The 20,671-nt window shown below is 41.6% G+C and overlaps 1 protein-coding gene across 1 annotated transcript in view; it reads right to left on the minus strand.

The window, feature by feature from the left end:
* Window positions 1-4,468: 4,468 nt before the first annotated feature.
* Window positions 4,469-20,671, minus strand: part of LOC141164569 (solute carrier family 45 member 3-like) — a 44,307-nt gene continuing 28,104 nt past the window's right edge. The window contains exons 2-5 of the mRNA XM_073649958.1: window positions 15,774-16,067; window positions 13,404-14,225; window positions 9,137-9,402; window positions 4,469-5,446 (exon numbers count right to left, since the gene is read on the minus strand). Of these exons, the coding sequence (XP_073506059.1) occupies window positions 4,988-5,446; window positions 9,137-9,402; window positions 13,404-14,225; window positions 15,774-15,921 (1,695 nt within the window). The 5' untranslated portion in view covers window positions 15,922-16,067 and the 3' untranslated portion in view covers window positions 4,469-4,987. The remainder of the gene's footprint in view (window positions 5,447-9,136; window positions 9,403-13,403; window positions 14,226-15,773; window positions 16,068-20,671) is intronic.

Raw genomic sequence — 20,671 nt, forward strand, 5'->3', positions numbered from 1 at the left:
ATGTCCTTAAAACAAGTAAAAATGAGTCTCAGTATTGTGTGTGGCCTACATGTGCCTGTATGACCTCCCTGCAACGCCTGGGCATGCTCCTGTTGAGGTTGCGGATGGTCTCCTGTGGGATCTCCTCCCAGACCTGGACTAAAGCATCCGCCAACTCCTGGACAGTCTGTGGTGCAACGTGACGTTGGTGGATGGAGCGAGACATGGGGAACGGGCGGGCCAGTCCATGAAGATCTTGCAGGAACTGCTGACACACTCCAGCCACATGAGGTCTGGCATTGTCCTGCATTAGGAGGAACCCAGGGCCAATCACACCAGCATATGGTCTCACAAGGGGTCTGAGGATCTCATCTCGGTACCTAATGGCAGTCAGGCTACCTCTGGCGAGCACATGGAGGGCTGTGCGGCCCTCCAAAGAAATGCCACCCCACACCATTACTGACCTACTGCCAAACCGGTCATGCTGAAGGATGTTGCAGGCAGCAGATCGCTCTCCATAGCATCTCCAGACTCTGTCACGTCTGTCACATGTGCTCAGTGTGAACCTGCTTTGCCAATCCTGGTGTTCTGTGACAAATGCCAAGCGTCCTGCACGGTGTTGGCCGTTTGTGCAGACACATGCACATTTGTGGCCTGCTGGAGGTCATTTTGCAGGGCTCTGGCACTGCTCCTCCTGTTCCTCCTTGCACAAAGGCAGAGGTAGCGGTCCTGCTGCTGGGTTGTTACCCTCCTACGGCCAGCTCCATGTCTCCTGGTGTACTGGCCTGTCTCCTGGTAGCGCCTCCAGATACTACGCTGACTGACAACTCGCATTGATGTGCCATCCTGGATGAGCTGCACAACTTCTGTGGGTTGTAGAGTCCGTCTCGTGCTACCACGAATGTGAAAGCACAACCAACATTCAAAAGTGACCAAAACATCAGCCAGAAAGCATTGGTACTGAGATGTGGTCTGTGGTCCCCACCTGCAGAAACACTCCTTTATTGAGGGTGTCTTGATAATTGCCAATAATTTCCATCTATTGTCTATTCCATTTGCACAACAGCATGTGAAATTGATTGTCAATCAGTGTTGCTTCCTAAGTGGACAGTTTGATTTCACAGAAGTTTGATTTACTTGAAGTTATATTCTGTTGTTTAAGTGTTCCCTTTATTTTTTTAAGCAGTGTATATATAAAACCATGAATACGTAGACCAGGTTGGTAAGTTCCATGTATATGGCCCTAATGTTGAGTACGCCAGCTGCACTGCAAAACCAAATTCGTGTCATCCACATTAGCAACTATTTTTTTTTTAAATGATTGATCTTTCTGTGACTAATCCATCAATGGCCTTTGTTATGACATTTGTTCTATCTTTCTATAATCAGGTTTCTCTAATCCTAACTCCCTTTGGCTCCAGAGATGAAATACATTCTGTGTTGTTGTTTACCATGCAGGTATGATATTATTTCATCTATGATAAAAATGGCCAAGGAGACCTATGTTATGCTACTGTTCTTATGTCAGTTGGTTATTCATAATATGCAGAAATAGGACAGATCCAATTTCACCCTTTTTCATTTTGGGAATTTAGTACATATTAAAACATAAATAATGTTTATAGTGACATTTGGTATAAAGGACACATGAGAATAGGAATTAATAAAAGCATCAAAGAAATAATTTATTGAAATGAGTTTTATGACAATATGTATACAAAATATTTACACGATAACTGCGTCAAAGTTAAAAAAAAATTCTAAAAGTATAAATTATTTCTGTAATTAAAACAGTAACTAACAATACCCCTTAAATAGAGTATTTTTTAATTAAAAAAAACATTAAAGTACAGGCACTTAGGAAAAACATTATTATAAGGCTTCGGATTTCAATGACGATGGAGGATGTCAATAATTATGCAGCACAATGTCAGCAAGTGAACAAACTACACATGAACACAAGGATCAGCCAAGACTTTTCTGATCCAGAAAATCCAATAAAAGGAAAATTCCAATAAGTTGGTGTAGATAGTTACTCAACTTTTTGAAAAACAGGGTGACAACAAATATGGTCTTCATTCCAGCTACCACATGAGTTGTCACCCAATGTTAATGACATCCTGAATGACAAATTGGTCCAGTTATGTAGCGAGACATTCCCACATTCTCTTCTAACACACCATGGCAAAATGTGTCCTTTAGAACCTCAGGCATATTGGTTGATGCCAAGCTTTCCTAGATATAGCAGCTTGATAAAAATGGACATCTCAAGGATTTATGGTTTGAGTTGACTTTTCGACTAAGTTTGTTCTACTTTTCTGTTCAAATCTTTATGATTCTTCAGGATTTACAAGGAGCTTGAGCCCAAATATGGCCTTGTAGATGAAGTTTTATGCTAGCCAAACACTTAAAAGATGGTACAACCCATAAACTTTAGCCAACCGGAGCTTCTCAAGTCTATGACAACAGATGTTGAGGAAAAGAAGGACAAGCCCTTTGGAAATCAACATCTTTATTCCCATGAGCGATGAAACATTCTCTTCTCCCTACTGAACAGATATTTCTCTTGACTTCACCATAAACATGCCAAGTATGTGAATTTGTGGTGCCATCAAGAGAAATATCTGGTAGACCAACAGCTCTCTCATATGTAAGGTCAACTGTAGATTGATAGACTTTGGGTTGTTTACCCCAAAAAAATCAGTGAGTACCTTTAGATATCAGTTTAGTTTTGGATTGAACTCCTTCACGAATGGTAAAGTCTAGAGTTTCACATATGATGCCATCACATATGTTCTTGGGAACATTAGAAGAATGACCAATTGTTTGTGGTTCGGGAGAATTGGCCGGTTTAAAGCCACACATTCACATTAGACTAATGTCAGCTGCACCCATTGATATCGACAGGTTTGGGTGACATTCCAATGTGTATGGGGCACCGGTCAACTGATTGTTGGGGAAGATGTTGATGGGTCATGTCCAGTTTTGAACTGGCAACTGCTTGTTCTCCAAGAGAGGTCTATCGGTGGCTTTCTCATTCAGAACACAGGAGCACCTGGGAGAATGAGTGCTCCTGTGTATGGGAGAGATGGCTGAGATGGCAGTAAGCCGAATGATCGGCAGAAGCATCGTTCATCCAACAGCCATCTAGTGTATGGTGGGCTTAAAGGCACTTGACATCCAAACAGGCAACAAATAAAACTAATGGATCTCCCTTGGATTAGTCTTACACAAGTATCTTCAAAGAGAACGACGCAGCACCTCCAGATTACTCCCTATGCAGATATGGACGTATACGCATAGTAAGTATTCAACAGGAAGCCAAAATGGGAATGTGGCTGCAAGAATAGACCTTATTTATCAGACTATTGGGTTTGACCCATAATATGGCTGCCTACACACTATAAAAGGTGCATAAAGTTTTCAGTACTAAAATCTCATGTAAAACATATATAAAACTAATACTTAAATTCCCATAGAACAGTAAAAAAACATAAAGCTAGCAGCTTTCTTTCCTTTATGTTGTAGCAAAAAATCTAAAAGGCCGATTCGGTAACAGTAGTTAATATTCCTTATAAGTAGTTATACAGTACATCTTGTTAAATATTTGAAATAATCAAAAAAAAAATAACTTACATGCCTATATAAAAATGATTACAATGTTTCATTTTCTTTGCAGGATATTATGGACTGTAGATTTTTATTTTTCACATTCCTGCATTTACATCTGAATTTTTAGAAGTTGTGCTTTGTTATTAATATTAATTTATGTTCCTCTGAGAGTCAGGAACATAAGATTTCTCTTGGTCCAAACAAAATCCTTCAGTTTCCTTTACTTGCTTTAGTTTTAGGTCCTTCACATACAGGGGTCCATATTTGTAACACTTATCCTAACTTTTTTTTTGACTGGTTCAATCTTGATTCATTTTTTCTCTTTTCTCTAACGGATGGTGTAGTAAACTTATATCATTATAACATTTTTTAATGTTTTAAGTCTGCTACAGAATGATTGTATTCCCTTTAATCATTTTCACATGGTTGGAATAAAAGAGAAAGGGGGGAAATGAGAGGAAAGGAAAACAAATTGAGAGGAAAGGAAAAAAAAAAATCGAGAGGAAGGGGATAAGAAAAAACAAGAGGAAAGGAAAAAAAATGTGAGGAAAGGAAAAAAACAAGACAGGAAAATAAGACAAAGAAAGGAAAATCAAAGAGGGTGGGGAAAAAACAGGAAAAAAAACAGGAGAAAAGAGAGGAAAGGAAAAAAAAGACGAGAAGAAGGGAAAAAAGGGAAAGAAAAAATACAAGAGATAGAAAAATCAAGAGAGGAGAAAGTGAGAAGGAGGGAGGAGCGAGAAGGGGGGAAGAGCGAGAAGGAGGGAAGAGCGAGAAGGAGGGAAGAGCGAGAAGGAGGGAAGAGCGAGAAGGAGGGAGGAGCGAGAAGGAGGGAAGAGCGAGAAGGAGGGAGGAGCGAGAAGGAGGGAAGAGCGAGAAGGAGGGAAGAGCGAGAAGGAGGGAAGAGCGAGAAGGAGGGAAGAGCGAGAAGGAGGGAAGAGCGAGAAGGAGGGAAGAGCGAGAAGGAGGGAAGAGCGAGAAGGAGGGAAGAGCGAGAAGGAGGGAAGAGCAAGAGAGGGGAAAGCGAGAAAGAGGGGAAAGCGAGAAAGAAGGCAAGTGAGACGGGAAAGCGAGAAAGGGGAAAATGACAAGAAATATGGTTGAATGAAAGGGAAGAAAATTTTAAAAAGAAAGGTAGGAAAAAGTGAGAATGAAAAAGGAAAGATGGATTAGAGAAGAGAAAAAAATAGAAATAGAAGAGGTACAACAAAAAGAAAAAGGGATGTGGTAAATAAAGAAAAGAATAGATAAAAAGAAGAAAATGGTGCAGTTCCAGTGATAGCGAGCAATAAATGGTAAAAAAAGAAAATACAGAGAAACATCTATGGCTGTAAACGTAAACACTGTAAACAATGTTTTCATTGTCTTCTATCCCACTGTCGAGACTTTATATTTTTCATGTTCGCAAGTCTTTTTGGTCAAAAACAACACGGTTCGCTAAATATATGGCAAATACTCCAAAAACAACAGAAGAAGCGATGTAGACTGTAACATTTTCCATCATTTGTACAAACATGCCCATGAAGAGGGACGGAAAGACCTGAGACAGGAGAAAGGTGCTGTCAAGAGTCGCAAAGTCAAGGCCGATCCCTCTCTTTGCGTAAAGGTTTTTACTAGAATTGTCATCTCGGTTGGCCATCTGGCTAGTGTTGTTGTCTATGGGGTAGTAGTCTTCAGATGGAGTGTATGTATCCAGTTCTTCAGTTATATATATAATTTCTTCTTTTTTGTGTCCTTTGTGCTTGTAGGTTCCATTTTGGTGGTTGCTCTGTATAATTGGTGAAAAGTACACAGCTTCTTTGGTGAGAATCTTCTCTTTCTGGATGTTTGGTAGAGATGGTCTTGGCATAAATACCTATGGAGAAACACATCCATCGTAAAAAGTCTTGCAGATGAATCAAACTCTACATTTTTTTAAGTTGCAGATCTCAAGCTGCCTTTAGATATAAGATTTTGGTTTGACATTTCAAATTCGTAAATTTGGAAACATTTATGTCCGGATTGTAAATGTCTAAAATGGAAAGTATGGCTAGGGAAACTCCCTGAGAAAAAAGCAATAGCAAGTAATTGAGAAAAATTCAACTTCATCCAAAAATCAGTGGTTAGTTTTTTTTGTGTCCAGTCTTACCAAAAATTGGGATCATCAATCAATAGGCAAAGAATGTACAAATATGTAAATGTCCAGAGCTAAATCAGCCCCAAGAAAAAACCCTCTGTCGGTAAAATTGCACACCACCATACCCTGTCATCCCAAGACAAAAGGTCCCGAGCCCTTTTCCATCCTTTGTAGGAGAGAGTACTGCCATGGTACTCTTAGGGCTCGTTCTCACGTCCGATTTTCTCGAATGAGTGCTATCTCTGGTTTTCATGGATGGCATTCATACCTATGATATTCTATGGGGTTGTCAATATGTCTGAATTTTTACTCGGGCCGAGTGGTCCGCGTAGAATATTGGAGACATGTCCGATTTTGATCCGAGGATCAGATCAAAATCGGCAATATAAGCCTAGGAGTACGTGAAAAAAATTGGACTGCACTTGGATGAAATCAAAACTGCAGTCCAAATGAAATGAAAGTGTGTTGGTCCGATTTTCACAGACAGTCAGAAAGGAGAAGATGGAGAAACTTTTTTTCTATCCATGTCTGAGGAGAACAAATCCCACTCGGATCAAAATCGGCCCATGAGAAAAACACACGTCTGAATAAAGCCTGCCTTACTGTCTCCTCTGCACTTCTTTGCCACCATTGCTAAAGGTTATGGATGCAACTGGTGGAGTTGTATGACGACTTCAGTTGGATTGGTGCCCTCTGGTTCGATTTTTCCACTCTTTCTACTTCATGTTTCATAGCTTTACTACAGTTGACCGTACCATAGCTTGGTCTGATCTTGAGCTAAAGACAGCAATACAACAGGAGAATTTTGCCCTAACTACTGAAGAGTATATAAGTCGGATGAGAATCTCAACGCAATGCTCAGACTGGCCGTTGGCTCTCTGGACCCTAACGATATAGCCTGTATTTCTATGCAGCTGTCACGCTCAGGTGGGAAGAGCTGGCGGCCAGTCCGAGCATTGCGTTGCGATCATCGTCTGAGTTATATGGCCGTCTGACTCTTCCCATAGATGAATTTTCAGATATATCTTTTCTATTGGGATACTGGTTGGGAAAGGCTCATTCACAAAAAAAAATTCTCACAATACAAATATCTTTCCAGGCTCTCATAGGCCAAGGTCCAACCAAATATTCCAATTCGTGAAGACTAAAGGATCTGGTCAGACCAACACGATAGATTTACAGTGGCTGGGAAAAGTGATCTAAAATACACCCAGCAATAACTGTAATAACCACACTTGTTTGGGGGGGATAATTAAGGAGGGTTATCTAATATTGGACATTTGGGTCCCAATGCTTGCTTCACAATTTCTGGATGGGGCCCTAAGCTGGAGATAGATGCTGGTCCCAGTGGTGGATTCCCGAGAACAGAATAACCCTTGGTCTATTACACATATGGGCTTAAGGTCGTAAAACACAATATAACAAGTTAGGAATTGGTCCAACGTCATTAGAAGAAAAAAAAAAGAGAAGAAAACTTTCAAACTGCATGCGTTTCCATGGTAACAGACTACAAAAACTCTGTGTAGTCTGATCCTTCACTATGTCCTTTATTTTTTTTACCAATATACAGTGCCTACAAGTAGTATTCAACCCCCTGCAGATTTAGCTGGTTGACACATGCGGAATTAACTTGGCATTGTGACATTTGTACTGTAGATCAGCCTGGAAGTGGGAAATGCACTGCAGCAAATTTTTTTTTTTTTTTTTTTAAAACGTTAAAAGTTAATTCAGAGTGTCATTTATTATTCAACCCCTCAAACCACAAGAATTCTGTTTGGTCCCCCTAAAGTATTAAGAAGTAGTTCAGGCACCAAGAATAATGAGCTTCACATGTGTGGATTAAAGATCTCTTTTGCCAGCCTTTTCTGACTATTTAAGACCCTCCCCAAACTTGTGAACAGCACTCAGACATGGTCAACATGGGAAAGACAAAGGAGCATTCCAAGGCCATCAGAGACAAGATCGTGGAGGGTCACAAGGCTGGCAAGGGGTACAAAACCCTTTCCAAGGAGTTGGGCCTACCTGTCTCCACTGTTGGGAGCATCATCCGTAAGTAGAAGGCTTATGGAACTACTGTTAGCCTTCCACGGCCAGGACAGCCTTTGAAAGTGTCCTCCCGTGCCGAGGCCAGGCTTGTCCGAAGAGTCAAGGCTAACCCAAGGACAACAAGGAAGGAGCTCCGGGAAGATCTCATGGCAGTGGGGACATTGGTTTCAGTCAATACCATAAGTAACGTACTCCACCGCAATGGTCTCCGTTCCAGACGAGCCCGTAAGGTACCTTTACTTTCAAAGCGTCATGTCAAGGCTCGTCTACAGTTTGCTCATGATCACTTGGAGGACTCTGAGACAGACTGGTTCAAGGTTCTATGGTCTGATGAGACCAAGATCGAGATCTTTGGTGCCAACCACACACGTGACGTTTGGAGACTGGATGGCACTGCATACGACCCCAAGAATACCATCCCTACAGTCAAGCATGGTGGTGGCAGCATCATGCTGTGGGGCTGTTTCTCTGCCAAGGGGCCTGGCCATCTGGTCCGCATCCATGGGAAGATGGATAGCACGGCCTACCTGGAGATTTTGGCCAAGAACCTCCGCTCCTCCATCAAGGATCTTAAGATGGGTCGTAATTTCATCTTCCAACAAGACAACGACCCAAAGCACACAGCCAAGAAAACCAAGGCCTGGTTCAATAGGGAAAAAGTCAAGGTGTTGGAGTGGCCTAGTCAGTCTCCTGACCTTAACCCAATTGAAAACTTGTGGAAGGAGCTCAAGAATAAAGTCCACATGAGACACCCAAAGAACCTAGATAACTTGGAGAAGATCTGCATGGAGGAGTGGGCCAAGATAACTCCACAGACCTGTGCCGGCCTGATCAGGTCTTATAAAAGACAATTATTAGCTGTAATTGCAAACAAGGGTTATTTCACAAAATATTAAACATAGGGGTTGTATAATAATTGACCCACACTTTTATGTTTAAAATTTAATAAAATTCAACTGAGCAACATAACTTTTTGGTTTGTAAGATTTATGCTTCTGTTCATAAAACCTACTCTCGTTTGCAGTTTGAAGGCTCTAACTTATTTGCATCTTATCAAACCAGCTAAATCTGCAGGGGGTTGAATACTACTTGTAGGCATTGTAGGTTTAGTAGGATTCAAAAAGCAGGGGACAGATGGATGGCAGCAGGACAGCAGGATCAGACTACACAGGCTTTTGTTCGTAGTCTGTTACCATGGATACACTTTGGTCTTCATAGGAGCTGTGTGTAAAATTGCTTCCTTTCTCATTTAGATGCATCTTAACAAAAAAAAATCTTGGTTATGGTCACAGAACAATTCAAGGTCCCAACTATTATTTCACAGACTTAGTACTAGGCTGGATTTTCTACCAATAAACTAATTATTGCCACATTTTGACTTACTTCTTTCTCCTTGTGATAGAGACATATTAAGGTATATGGCAGCGTCTGTAGGGTGGCGTAGGCAAATCCGGTTAATGAAGACATGAAGGTGACTATGAGGATGTTCTGTGACAGGCATATAACCAGGGCAGAAGAGGTGAAGGTGATCATACTGGACAGATACACTTTCCGAGACCCAAACTGCTTGGCGAGCTTGTTGATGATCATGGAGAAGAAGGTTGACGTTGCACACTGGAGGAAAAGGCCAAGACTTCCCATGCGAATCCCTGCGAGATAGTAAATGGTCAGTGTGAACAAATGATGTATTTCCATAAGAAGGTTTATTTTTTGGGAGGTTTTTTTAGCAGCTTATTTGCTGCTTTTTAACAGCCGTTATGCTAATAAGTCCTTCCTAAGTTCCTATTTTATTACTCTACAACTTGACATTTTTTGTGGGACTTAAAATAAGAACATTTTGGACTAGTTTTGCATAATTCCCATTGGTGGATGCTATAGATGTCCCTCATCCAACATTTTCTTGATTAGAAGGTGGTTGGTCACTTAAAAATGGCTTGCTAAAAAAAATCCCCAAGATTTCGTCTAGTGGGTTAAAAGGGACAAGAGCGTTGGTACTTCAGGGGTTTTCCATCTTTCGATAACCCCTAACCCCTGTCACTTGGCTGCAGTTTGAGTCCCTGCCATTGCTCCCAGTATTTTATTATTGTCTGACATCACATCAAAGGTGCTGCAGCCAATCAGTGATTGGTTGCAGCGCTGACGACATGACGTCAGGACTGCAGACAAATAACAAACACCGAAAGCATAGGAGGAGATGAAGCTCTGGACCCGGGGACTCTGAATAAAGCAAAGTAAAACCCCTTTAACACTACAGTCAGCCCCTTCCCAGCTTGATATGGCTGATATCAGGGAATGATTAAAAAATAAATAATAATAATAATAATGGTTTGAACCAATATTGAGTTTTCCAGCTAAAAATATGTACTTAAATCTGCCTAAATTCGCAGCTGGTTCTCTTCAAGTTTGTGTCTGGCACATGATAGTATTTCTTGGGGGCTGGTTAACAGTTTATTTTATTAGCGAAGCCAGACCCCTTCTCTGGCGTATACAAAAGGGGGTTGGCTTTGCTTTCGAAACGTGCCACCAGCCAGCCCCCTTCAAACACCGCTCCAGTCATGTGCCTTGTCTTGCGTCGGACACAAATAGGAAGTGGACTTATCGGGAATAGGGCTTGTTTGGGTGAAACTTTCAGACCTGAACTATATTAGTGAGATGCAGAAATACTAGTGATGAGCAAAATGGTTTGCAAGATCCTGATCCAGTTAATTTATTCGCTCCTCTCTAATAATTATAAATTTACGTAAATTTTTTTTTTAGCTGGGAAACCCTTTTGATGTAAAAAGTTTCATTTTAAATTTCAAATTTCAAAGGAAAATAATAACTGAAAACATGTCGGAGATCATCTATGGGAACAGATCACTTCTGGGAATACCACTAGTCATCATTGCCCATAATGGCATCCAATGTGTTCCAGAATTAAGTGGACAGAGAGCTGCTTAACATTTGGTAGAGTTATACATATCCCTGGATAGTTCCCAGCTGTCCGTTTATAGCGCATACATAAAGATATTGAGCCTGATGGAAATAGTCCATCAGTGGTATAACTAAAAAGGGTGCGGAGAACCCAATCCTGTACACCATGTCCCAAAACAAAAAAAAAAGACACCTAAAAAAAAAAAAAAAAAAGAAACGCCTAAATAATATCAAAATAGACAAGTCACCAGGCCCAGATGACATACACCCCCGGGTACTAAAAGAATTAAGTAATGTGATAGACAGACCGCTGTATCTTATATTCAAGCACTCTTTATGGACAGGGACTGTCCCACTAGACTGGCGCCAAGCAAATGTGGTACCAATATTCAAAAAGGGGTGTAAAAGTGACCCTGGGAACTATAGACCAGTCAGCTTAACGTCTGTTGTGGGTAAATTGTTTGAAGGATTTCTTAGAGATGCTATTGTAGAATATCTTAATGATAATAACTGTCTAACTCCATATCAACATGGATTCATGAGGGATCGCTCCTGATGGCCTTCTACGAGGAGGTGAGCTCACAGCTGGACCGGGGAGAGTCAGTGGATGTTGTATACCTTGACTTCTCCAAAGCGTTTGATACCGTGCCACACAAAAGGTTGGTATATAAAATGAGAATGCTTGGTCTGGGGGATAATGTGTGTAAGTGGGTAAATAGCTGGCTGAGTGATAGAAAGCAGAGGGTGGTTATCAATGGAGTAAGCTCAGGGGGTGTCAGGGTTACTAGCGGGGGGCCTCAAGGGTCTGTCTTGGGCCCTATATTATTTAATATATTTATTAATGATCTAGTGGAAGGGTTGCATAGTAAAATAGCAATATTTGCAGATGATACTAAACTTTGTAAAGTGGTTAATACAGATGAGGATAGGGCACAGCTACAGGAGGATTTAGATAAACTGGGGAGTTGGGCCAAAAAATGGCAAATGGGGTTCAATGCCGATAAATGTAAGGTCATGCACATGGGAAAGAAAAACAGCAGTCACCCATACATATTAAATGGGAAACCGTTGGGGAAATCTGACATGGAGAAGGACCTGGGCGTCTTGGTTAATAGCAAATTAAATTGGAGTGCCCAGTGTCAGGCAGCAGCTGCGAAGGCAAATAGAGTCATGGCATGCATCAGAAGAGGAATAGGGGCATATGATGAGAACATTGTTCTTCCTCTGTATAAAGCGCTGGTAAGGCCGCACTTAGAATATTGTGCACAGTTCTGGGCTCCGGTGCTCAGGAAAGACATATTGGAGCTAGAGAGGGTACAAAGGAGGGCGACTAAGGTAATAAAGGGAATGTAGGGACTAGAATACCCAGAGAGGTGGTCAAAATTAGGCCTATTTACGTTGGAAAAGAGAAGGCTTAGGGGAGACCTCATAAACATGTATAAATACATCAGGGGGCAGTACAGAGATCTCTCCCATGACCTGTTTATACCAAGGATGGTGACAAAGACGAGGGGGCACACTATGCGTCTGGAGGAAAGGAGGTTCCTGCACCAGCATAGAAGGGGATTCTTTACGGTCAGAGCCGTGAGACTCTGGAACTCTCTGGGAGAGGAAGTGGTGATGTCCAACTCACTTAATGAGTTCAAGAGAGGCCTGGACGCCTTTCTTGAGAATAATAAAATTACATTTTATGCTTAGTGATAGTTAATTAATCCAGGGATTTAATCTGACTGCCAGATTGGAGTCGGGAAGTGAATTTTTCCTCAATGATGTAAATTGGCCTATACCGCATGGTATAGGAATAGCGGAATAGCTGCAGTGCACAAGAAATAGGCTGAACTGGATGGACGCTTGTCTTTTTTCGGCCTTATAAACTATGTAATACTAAATGGCAAGTGAGCGTCAGGCCAAGAAGCTACATCTGTCCCATCTGGGGGAGAGAATAGATTATAATAAACCTGATTGGCTTCCATCAGTCCCTTTTTTGGTGGGGTGGTTTCATAAAAAACAAAAAAACCCTAAAGAAGTGGGGCCTATGAAGATTTGCATATAAGTTGTTCCCTGGTAGAACAGGGGTGGGACTTAAGAGGGGGTTTTCCTCACAAACAGTTAATTTCAATTAATAGATCTTGGAATAATAATAACTTCCACAATTGGATGTGTTTAAATAAAATGTTCCTGTGCTGAGAAAATCTTATAAATGTGCCCCTGCTGTGTACTGTGTAATGACTGTGTCTGACCGTGCAGGAACATAGTCTGATCATACCACATCTCCTGGGCAGGGGAGGAAGCAATAGAGAGTATACAGACAGGACATCATGGGATTACAGCTGATGCTTTCTGTGAGGTAAAACATTGTTAAAAAACAGGTAGGGAAATGTTTTACCTCACAGAAAGCAGCAACTGCGATCTGATGTTGTCCTGTCTTTATACTGTTTTGTGTCCTCCCCTGCCCAAGAGCTGTGGTACGTTCATACATTCAGACCATGTTCCTTCATGATGAGACACAGCCATTACACAGTACACAGCAGGGGCACATATATAAGATTATTTCAGCACAGGATAATTTTTTTTAACACATCCAATTGTGGAAATTATTTTTATGCCAAGATCTATTGATTAAAATGTACTTTCTTCATGGGAAAACCCCTTTAATTGTCCCAATATCTGGTATTTAGACATTGTGGGGTATAGGATTGTAACGAAGAGCCACATAAACCTCAAACATTGTCCGTACCTTCATCGTATCGAATTCTTGATTCAGTCCCAGGAGCAGCACTTGGAATACCCTTATAGAGACCTTCACCAACAAAATCTGTGTAGAATAACATGAAAGACATAACAGCCATCCAGCTACATAACTGAGCTGCACACAGCTGTTTCATAACCGCCGGGATTCGACAATAACTGTGATAAATCCTGGGGGTAAGGGACCAGCAAAGGCTCAACAAACAAAAAATTGGGTTGCATTTCCAAGAACGTAGCTTCCATTTTGGTATACAACATCCTCTGGTGAAGGACAGAGAGGTCACAGAAGGTTTGAGGTCCAAAGCTTGTTGGCCATGCCCATGTTCTTCTGCCGTCTTCATCGTTACAACAACGCTTATTACAAATATTACAATCAATAATAAGAACAAACACTCGTCTTGTCCGCCAAGGTAAAGTGACACGTACGTATAATTCCAGTTAACAGAGGTCAGTAAATAGCCAATGCAACCACCAACGCTGATCATTAATGAGAACATGGCGAAGGCTTGACCACAATCTTCATCGTCATGGTAGAGGTCGGAGAGAAGAGCTTCTAGTGGGGTAAAGCATACTTGAACACAACAGTCTAGTAATCCCACACCGAAAATCAGGAAAAAAATATGGACACGGTTCCCACCGTAGGAAAAATAGGAAGCCAAAGAGTCTGCATGAGGAATGATGAAGAGTGACAGGAGGACACCAAGGGATAGCAGCCAGATGAATGGGCGTCTCCCACCATAGTTACTTTGGCAATTGTCACTAGCTGATCCGATCAATGGTACAAGGATTAGTCCAAGGACAGGTCCGATACCTGAAAGAGAAAATGTTGAAAAAATAATTACTGATAAAAAAGGACACTAAATGGGTGGTCCTCTTAACAAAAAGGCATCAATATACTGAAAATACAAAGCATTTAGAACTTGATTTGGGACGTTTTTTTCAAAGTGATGGTCTTCAGAAAAAGCTCCACTGTATATTACATTACTATCATTAGCGGTCCCATACAGAATACATAGTCCAATCGTTTGGCCGGCAGCCATCACTCCCGAGTTCCAATTCCTCCACACACGGGAGTGCCCATTATGCCGAGCGCTCCTGTGTTCTCTACGAGAGAGTCATGGCGAGAACAAAAGAATCGTCAGCCCGTAATCGGACATGTCGGATCCTTATCTCCACCGACACTAGCTGTTACTCTAGACATTAGCCTGCCAATGTCAGAGACAAGCCCGCCGATATCTGCAGATTCGTCCGATGTCTATTGTGTATGGAGGGTCTCAATTTTTGATGTCAGAGGTAGAACAGGTGATCTTTACCCTTCATTCACACCACACAGATATCCAAAAGTGAACCCTCTTCTAAATTTAGGTTGGGCTGCTTGATTGGCTCAGCACTCTACACTAAGTGATGTCACTCTGTCTGGTGCAGTGACATCACACGTCTCAACTTGGGGCCTTTCTCAGTCTGATTATTTCTATAGGCAGCCATAGACCTTTAAAGGCTGTTGGCTCATCTCCCCATACACATGAATACTCCTTGTTTCCAATGAGAAAAATGGAATAAGGAGCCACCAGAAATTAATGGTTTGTTTCTCTTGATAACAAAAGGATTGGGCATGTTAAAATTTAATATACGTGATTTGTGTTTTGTCCTCTCAGCATAGACTGAATCAACGTAGGCTGAAGGTCTACACTTTGAGATGGGTTGGCCACACCTGCCATAATCGTCAGATTCGGCTTACGTTAATCTAATGTATACGACCACTTTATGGCTTCGGCCGCTGGAATCGTGAAGTTTGTACAGAAGAACTCATCTTTGATTTCCCATTGCAGAACACTCAGTGACACTTGGTAGATAATATGCCTGAGGGCGCTGTAGGACAACATATTCCAATTTCATGGTTGGCCTAATCTAACAGTTTGTTGTCCAAATTTTACTTCCACTTCTGAACAATAAAGTTACAAAAAAAAATAAAACCCACACTTTCAAAATTCTTAAACTGAAATGTTATACTTCAGTTCCTTTCATTACGTCCAAAGTAGAGGTCTCCTCAAAGCCACTTTTTGTGCCCTTTTGGTAAATCTGGTAAATTAACGTAACAGACATCCAATACCACAAACCATTAGACTGAGACAAAGAATGTTCTGATATACAAGTGACAATCTTAATAAATTAATACCTGCAGTCAGAGGATCCAGGAAAAGATGGGGACAGAGGTTATTACTACTCAAAGAAACATGACTTACATCATTGTTGAGGACTTTACTGGAAACCATATGGCTCCTCACTACGTTTTCCCAGCACCAATACAAAAACATACAATATAGAATATTGTGCTTGATTAATAATAATGACAACTTACCTAAAACCATGGTCATGTACTGCTCTTCCACTCCAGCTTCCAACAGTAATGGTGGGACGTACGTGATCCCAGCTGCCACACAGATTTCAAGGCCACATGTCATGAAGTTTAGCAGGACGAGGTGCCACTGCAACCTGCAGGGCGTCATGTCTGAGAACCTCCTTTCTCCAGTGTCTAAGGACGAATGTTTAAAATCTCAAGTGACCTCGTACGAGACGGATAACTCTGAAGAGCGGTCTTTGAAGATGATGCCTCGCTTTGATCTCCTTGGGCCTCCATCCTCAATGACACTTGCTACAAAAGAAAGCAGTGTAAATAAGATGGTGATCACGATATACAGTATGCTAAAAAAAAAAAAAGATCAAAAATTAATATCAAACCAAACTTAGAGACATCCCACCTGGGACAACCATCCAATTTGCTGCCCTCCCTTAGTCAAGTATCTACATAACCGTACCTGTTGGTGGCACACTTTTGACAATTAGCCTGCGACCTACCATATGCCAACTGCCGCAATTTAGGTTGACCAGATACCTAAATTGAAAAAAAAATGCTATAAAATAATACAAGTAGTAATAATCATCTTACTGATCTTTCCCTACTCTTCTGTTGGTCTCTGTTCTTTTTTCTTTATATTGACATGGACATGTAACTGCTACAGCCTATCATCCAAAGCACTAGTGACTACAGTGGTGGTGGCATATCACCGCTGCTGTCAGTGACAGTTGCAGAGGTCACAAATCCATGAAGACATCTGAACAGGAAGAACATAGTCTGGTGGGAGATTGGGAAGTGGAGTGAGAGGGATTGTTAAAGTGTCCGATACTCCTTAATAAGGAATAATAGACACATTTACAATCCCTCTCACTCCACCGAACTATGTTCTTCTCACTATGCGTTGGAAATGTGATCTCTGCAACAGTCACTGTCAGAAACTCTGTAGAATGCTATATAATAGTAAAAGAAGCAATAATCACATTTACTAATCTCCTTTACTCCATTTCGTCAAATTTTACCTCCACTTCTGAACAAAAAAATTACAAAAAAAAATAAAACTCCGGACTATGTTGTTATGTTCTTTCCATGTTGCGTTTCCATGGAAATGTGACCTCTGCAACTGTTACTGTCATAAAACTCTGTAGAATGTAATATAATAGTAAAAGAAATAAATTTTCTGTCTGGAAACCTCCTTTAATTTGTGAGAACTTTTCTTAGAAGGTCTATCCTGTACAATGGTTGTGGGTCCCAACTCTGGGACCTTCATTGTCGGCAGAATGAAGGGGCCAAGATACTCTTGAGTATTTTCTCAAAACTAAAGTACCGGATGAGTTGCAGGGGTTGTGTCACGGATTCACTGTTCATGGAAGCCTGGCAGCTGTTAATAGAGCTGCCACAGACAGACTTAACCCAAGTCACTCCATTTACCAAACCCCTGTGGTTGCTCTGGCCTTCACACTTTAACACTTGTATATGGATGTGGACTTCCACAGGAGCCCCAAGGCTGATGCCACAGAGTCAGCTGCTGACCGGTGGAGTACGCTGAAGGCAAGAAAGGTCAACATGCGGTGTCAATACCAAGAGGTCACGTCAAGGAGAAAATCAGAAAGCAAGTAGATGGTCAGAATTCAAGCGGAGATCAGAAAATGAGAGAAATCAGGAAGATAACACAAGAGCAAAGACTAGAGCAGTGTTTCCCAAACCCCATCCTCACGGCCCCCCACAGGTCATGTTTTCAGGATCTCCTTAGTATTGCACAGGTGAGAGAATTCCTGATGCCTTGATGATACTTCAATCACCTGCGTAATACTAAGGAGATCCTGAAAACATGACCTGTGGGGGGCCGTGAGGATGGGGTTTGCGAAACACTGGACTAGAGCTACAAGCCAGGTAAGCAGAACTCATTGACTGGCAGCGGAAGTCAGAGAACCAGGGGTTTAAATAGCAGACAGTCCCACCCAGGGTTCTCAGAAAAGAGTAATCAAAACCAAACAATTAACCCCATAACTCCTTGATCTTGCCATACCAAAAGTCCCAGGAATAAAACAGGACTGTCCCTGTCACACATCACCCACCACAAAGGCGCAGCGTCGCCTGTCGGCCGAAGCAGAGGGGACAGGACTCCGCACAGATGTTAAATTGTTCTATGAGGAAAATACTCATTTTTGTGTAGAGCCCAGTGACCAGCTGATATCCCTGAAATGTACTATTAAATAAATGGGTGACTATTTGATATATGGTTCTACTCTATCCCAGAAGGGAAACTTCGCTTCGGATAGCAGATGAGGAGTTTTAAGTAGGGGAACCTGCTCTATGGTGTCCATATTGCCCTATAGGGCAAAGGAAGAGGGTTCTCCTAATTAGACAACCTATATAATGGAAGGGTGTCTGGAAAACTAGTTTGAAGACTATTAACTCAAGGTTATGTCCATCTTTACATTCTGGTAAGTTCCTTAAAAGTTTCAGCTCAACAGCTATAGGTGCAGTAGATGATTAAACTAGAAGGTTCATAGACAGCGGTAAATCCGTTTATAGTATGGATCATCTACAGCTGTCTATGGACCTTGTAGTTGAGGGAACCTGACCATATATATAGTAATACCGTGGTATAAAAAAAATATTCCCATCAATTCTGATAATCTTCTGTAGCCATCTACAGTCATGGCCAAAAGTATTGAGAATGAGACAAATAGTAATTTTTCCAAAGTTTACTGCTTCATTTTTGTAATGGCAATTTGCATATACTCCTGAATGTCAAAGAGTGATCAGCTTAACAGCAATTACTGTACTTGCAAAGTCAATATTTGCCCAGAAAATGAACTTTAACCCCCAAAACACATTTCAACATCATTGCAGTCCTGCCTTAAAAGGAGCAGCTAACATCGTTTTAGTGATTGATCCATTAACACAGGTGTGGGTGTTGATGAGGACAGGGCTGGCGATCAATCACTCATGATTAAGTAAGAATGACATCACTGGACACTTTAAAAGGAGGCTGGTTCTTGGTATCATTGTTTCTCTTCAGTTAACCATGGTTATCTCTAAAGAAACACGTGCAGCCATCATTGCACTGCACAAAAATGGCCTAACAGGGAAGAGTATCGCAGCTACAAAGATTGCACCTCAGTCAACAATCTATCGCATCATCAAGAACTTCAAGGAGAGAGCTTCCATTGTTGTCAAAAAGGCTCCAGGGCGCCCAAGAAAGACCAGCAAGCGCCAGGACCGTATCTTAAAACTGTTTCAGCTGTGGGATCGGACTACCAGCAGTGCCGAGCTTGCTCAGGAATGGCAGCAGGCTGGTGTGAGTGCTTCTGCATGCACTGTGAGGCGGAGACTCTTTGAGCAAGGGCTGGTTTCAAGGAGGGCAGCAAAGAAGCCACTTCTCTCCAGAAAAAACATCAGGGACCGACTGATATTCTGCAAAAGGTACAGGGAGTGGACTGCTGAGGACTGGGGCAAAGTCATTTTCTCTGATGAATCCCCTTTTCGATTGTTTGGGACATCTAGAAAACAGCTTATTCGGAGAAGAAGAGGTGAGCGCTACCACCAGTCTTGTCTCATGCCAACTGTAAAGCATCCTGAAACCATTCATGTGTGGGGTTGCTTCTCAGCCAAGGGAATCGGCTCACTCACAGTCTTGCCTAAAAACACAGCCATGAATAAACAATGGTACAAGAATGTCCTCCAAGAGCAACTTCTCCCAACCGTCCAAGAGCAGTTTGGCGCCCAACAATGCCTTTTCCAGCATGATGGAGCACCTTGCCATAAAGCAAAGGTGATAACTAAATGGCTCATGGAACAAAACATAGAGATTTTGGGTCCATGGCCTGGAAACTCCCCAGATCTTAATCCCATTGAGAACTTGTGGTCAATCATCAAGAGACGGGTGGACAAACAAAAACCAACAAATTCTAGCAAAATGCAAGCATTGATTATGCAAGAATGGACTGCTATCAGTCAGGATTTGGTCCAAAAGTTGATTGAGAGCATGCCAGGGAGAATTACAGAGGTCTTGAAGAAGAAGGGGCAACACTGCAAATATTGACTTGCTGCATTAACTCATTCTAACTGTCAATATAACCTATTGGTACTCATAATATGATTGCAATTATATTTCTGTATGTGATATAAACATCAGACAAACACTAATAAAAACCAGAGGCCAGCAGATCATGTGAAAATATAATTTTGGTGTCATTCTCAATACTTTTGGCCATGACTGTACCTTTACTGATATTGTAAAAAAATATATAAAATGTCTTGGGTATGATGGCCATCTTCGTCCTCCTCCTCCTCGTGTCGGGACATATGCAAGGCATAATCATATCCAATGTCTGAGATGCTTGGGCTGCAAACGTTCATTCACCACCTACCTACAATGATGGCAGAGGCAGGGAGAACTAGTTTGGGACTTTATATTGACCACCAAATCCCATAAATGCCCTTAGATAAGAATTATCAGATGTACATAAATTTGTTTTCCCTGCAGACCCTACTTTAGCCCCTTCCTTGGTCGTACGGGACCATCCCTTCTCAACTAGAACTCTACAATGCCTCTTTTTTAGACTCATCCTGATCCTGTAAAATGACTCCCAGGAGATGAATGGTGAAAAATCATCACTCAGTCTGCAGGAAAGACGTTACACTCTGTACCCGACTTGTCTTACACATGTGCATGGAAATACTCTAGGAATGTACAAGGTCTAGCGATACACCGCGGAATGAAGAAAACTAAAAGAAGTCTTATTTTTTTTTTAGCTGAATTTATAGCCATATAGAAGCAAGTCTATTTGCAATCCAGGTCAATGCAACCTATTGTTCCCTGTTATCAGCCATCTCAGGCTTGTCACTTTCTACAAAACTTCAGTACCGATACCGGCAACTCTCCATGTGTCAAC

This window comes from Phyllobates terribilis, unplaced genomic scaffold (assembly GCF_046119375.1).
Source record: "Phyllobates terribilis strain yellow unplaced genomic scaffold, ASM4611937v1 Scaffold_10__3_contigs__length_209671492, whole genome shotgun sequence".
NCBI lineage: Eukaryota > Metazoa > Chordata > Amphibia > Anura > Dendrobatidae > Phyllobates > Phyllobates terribilis.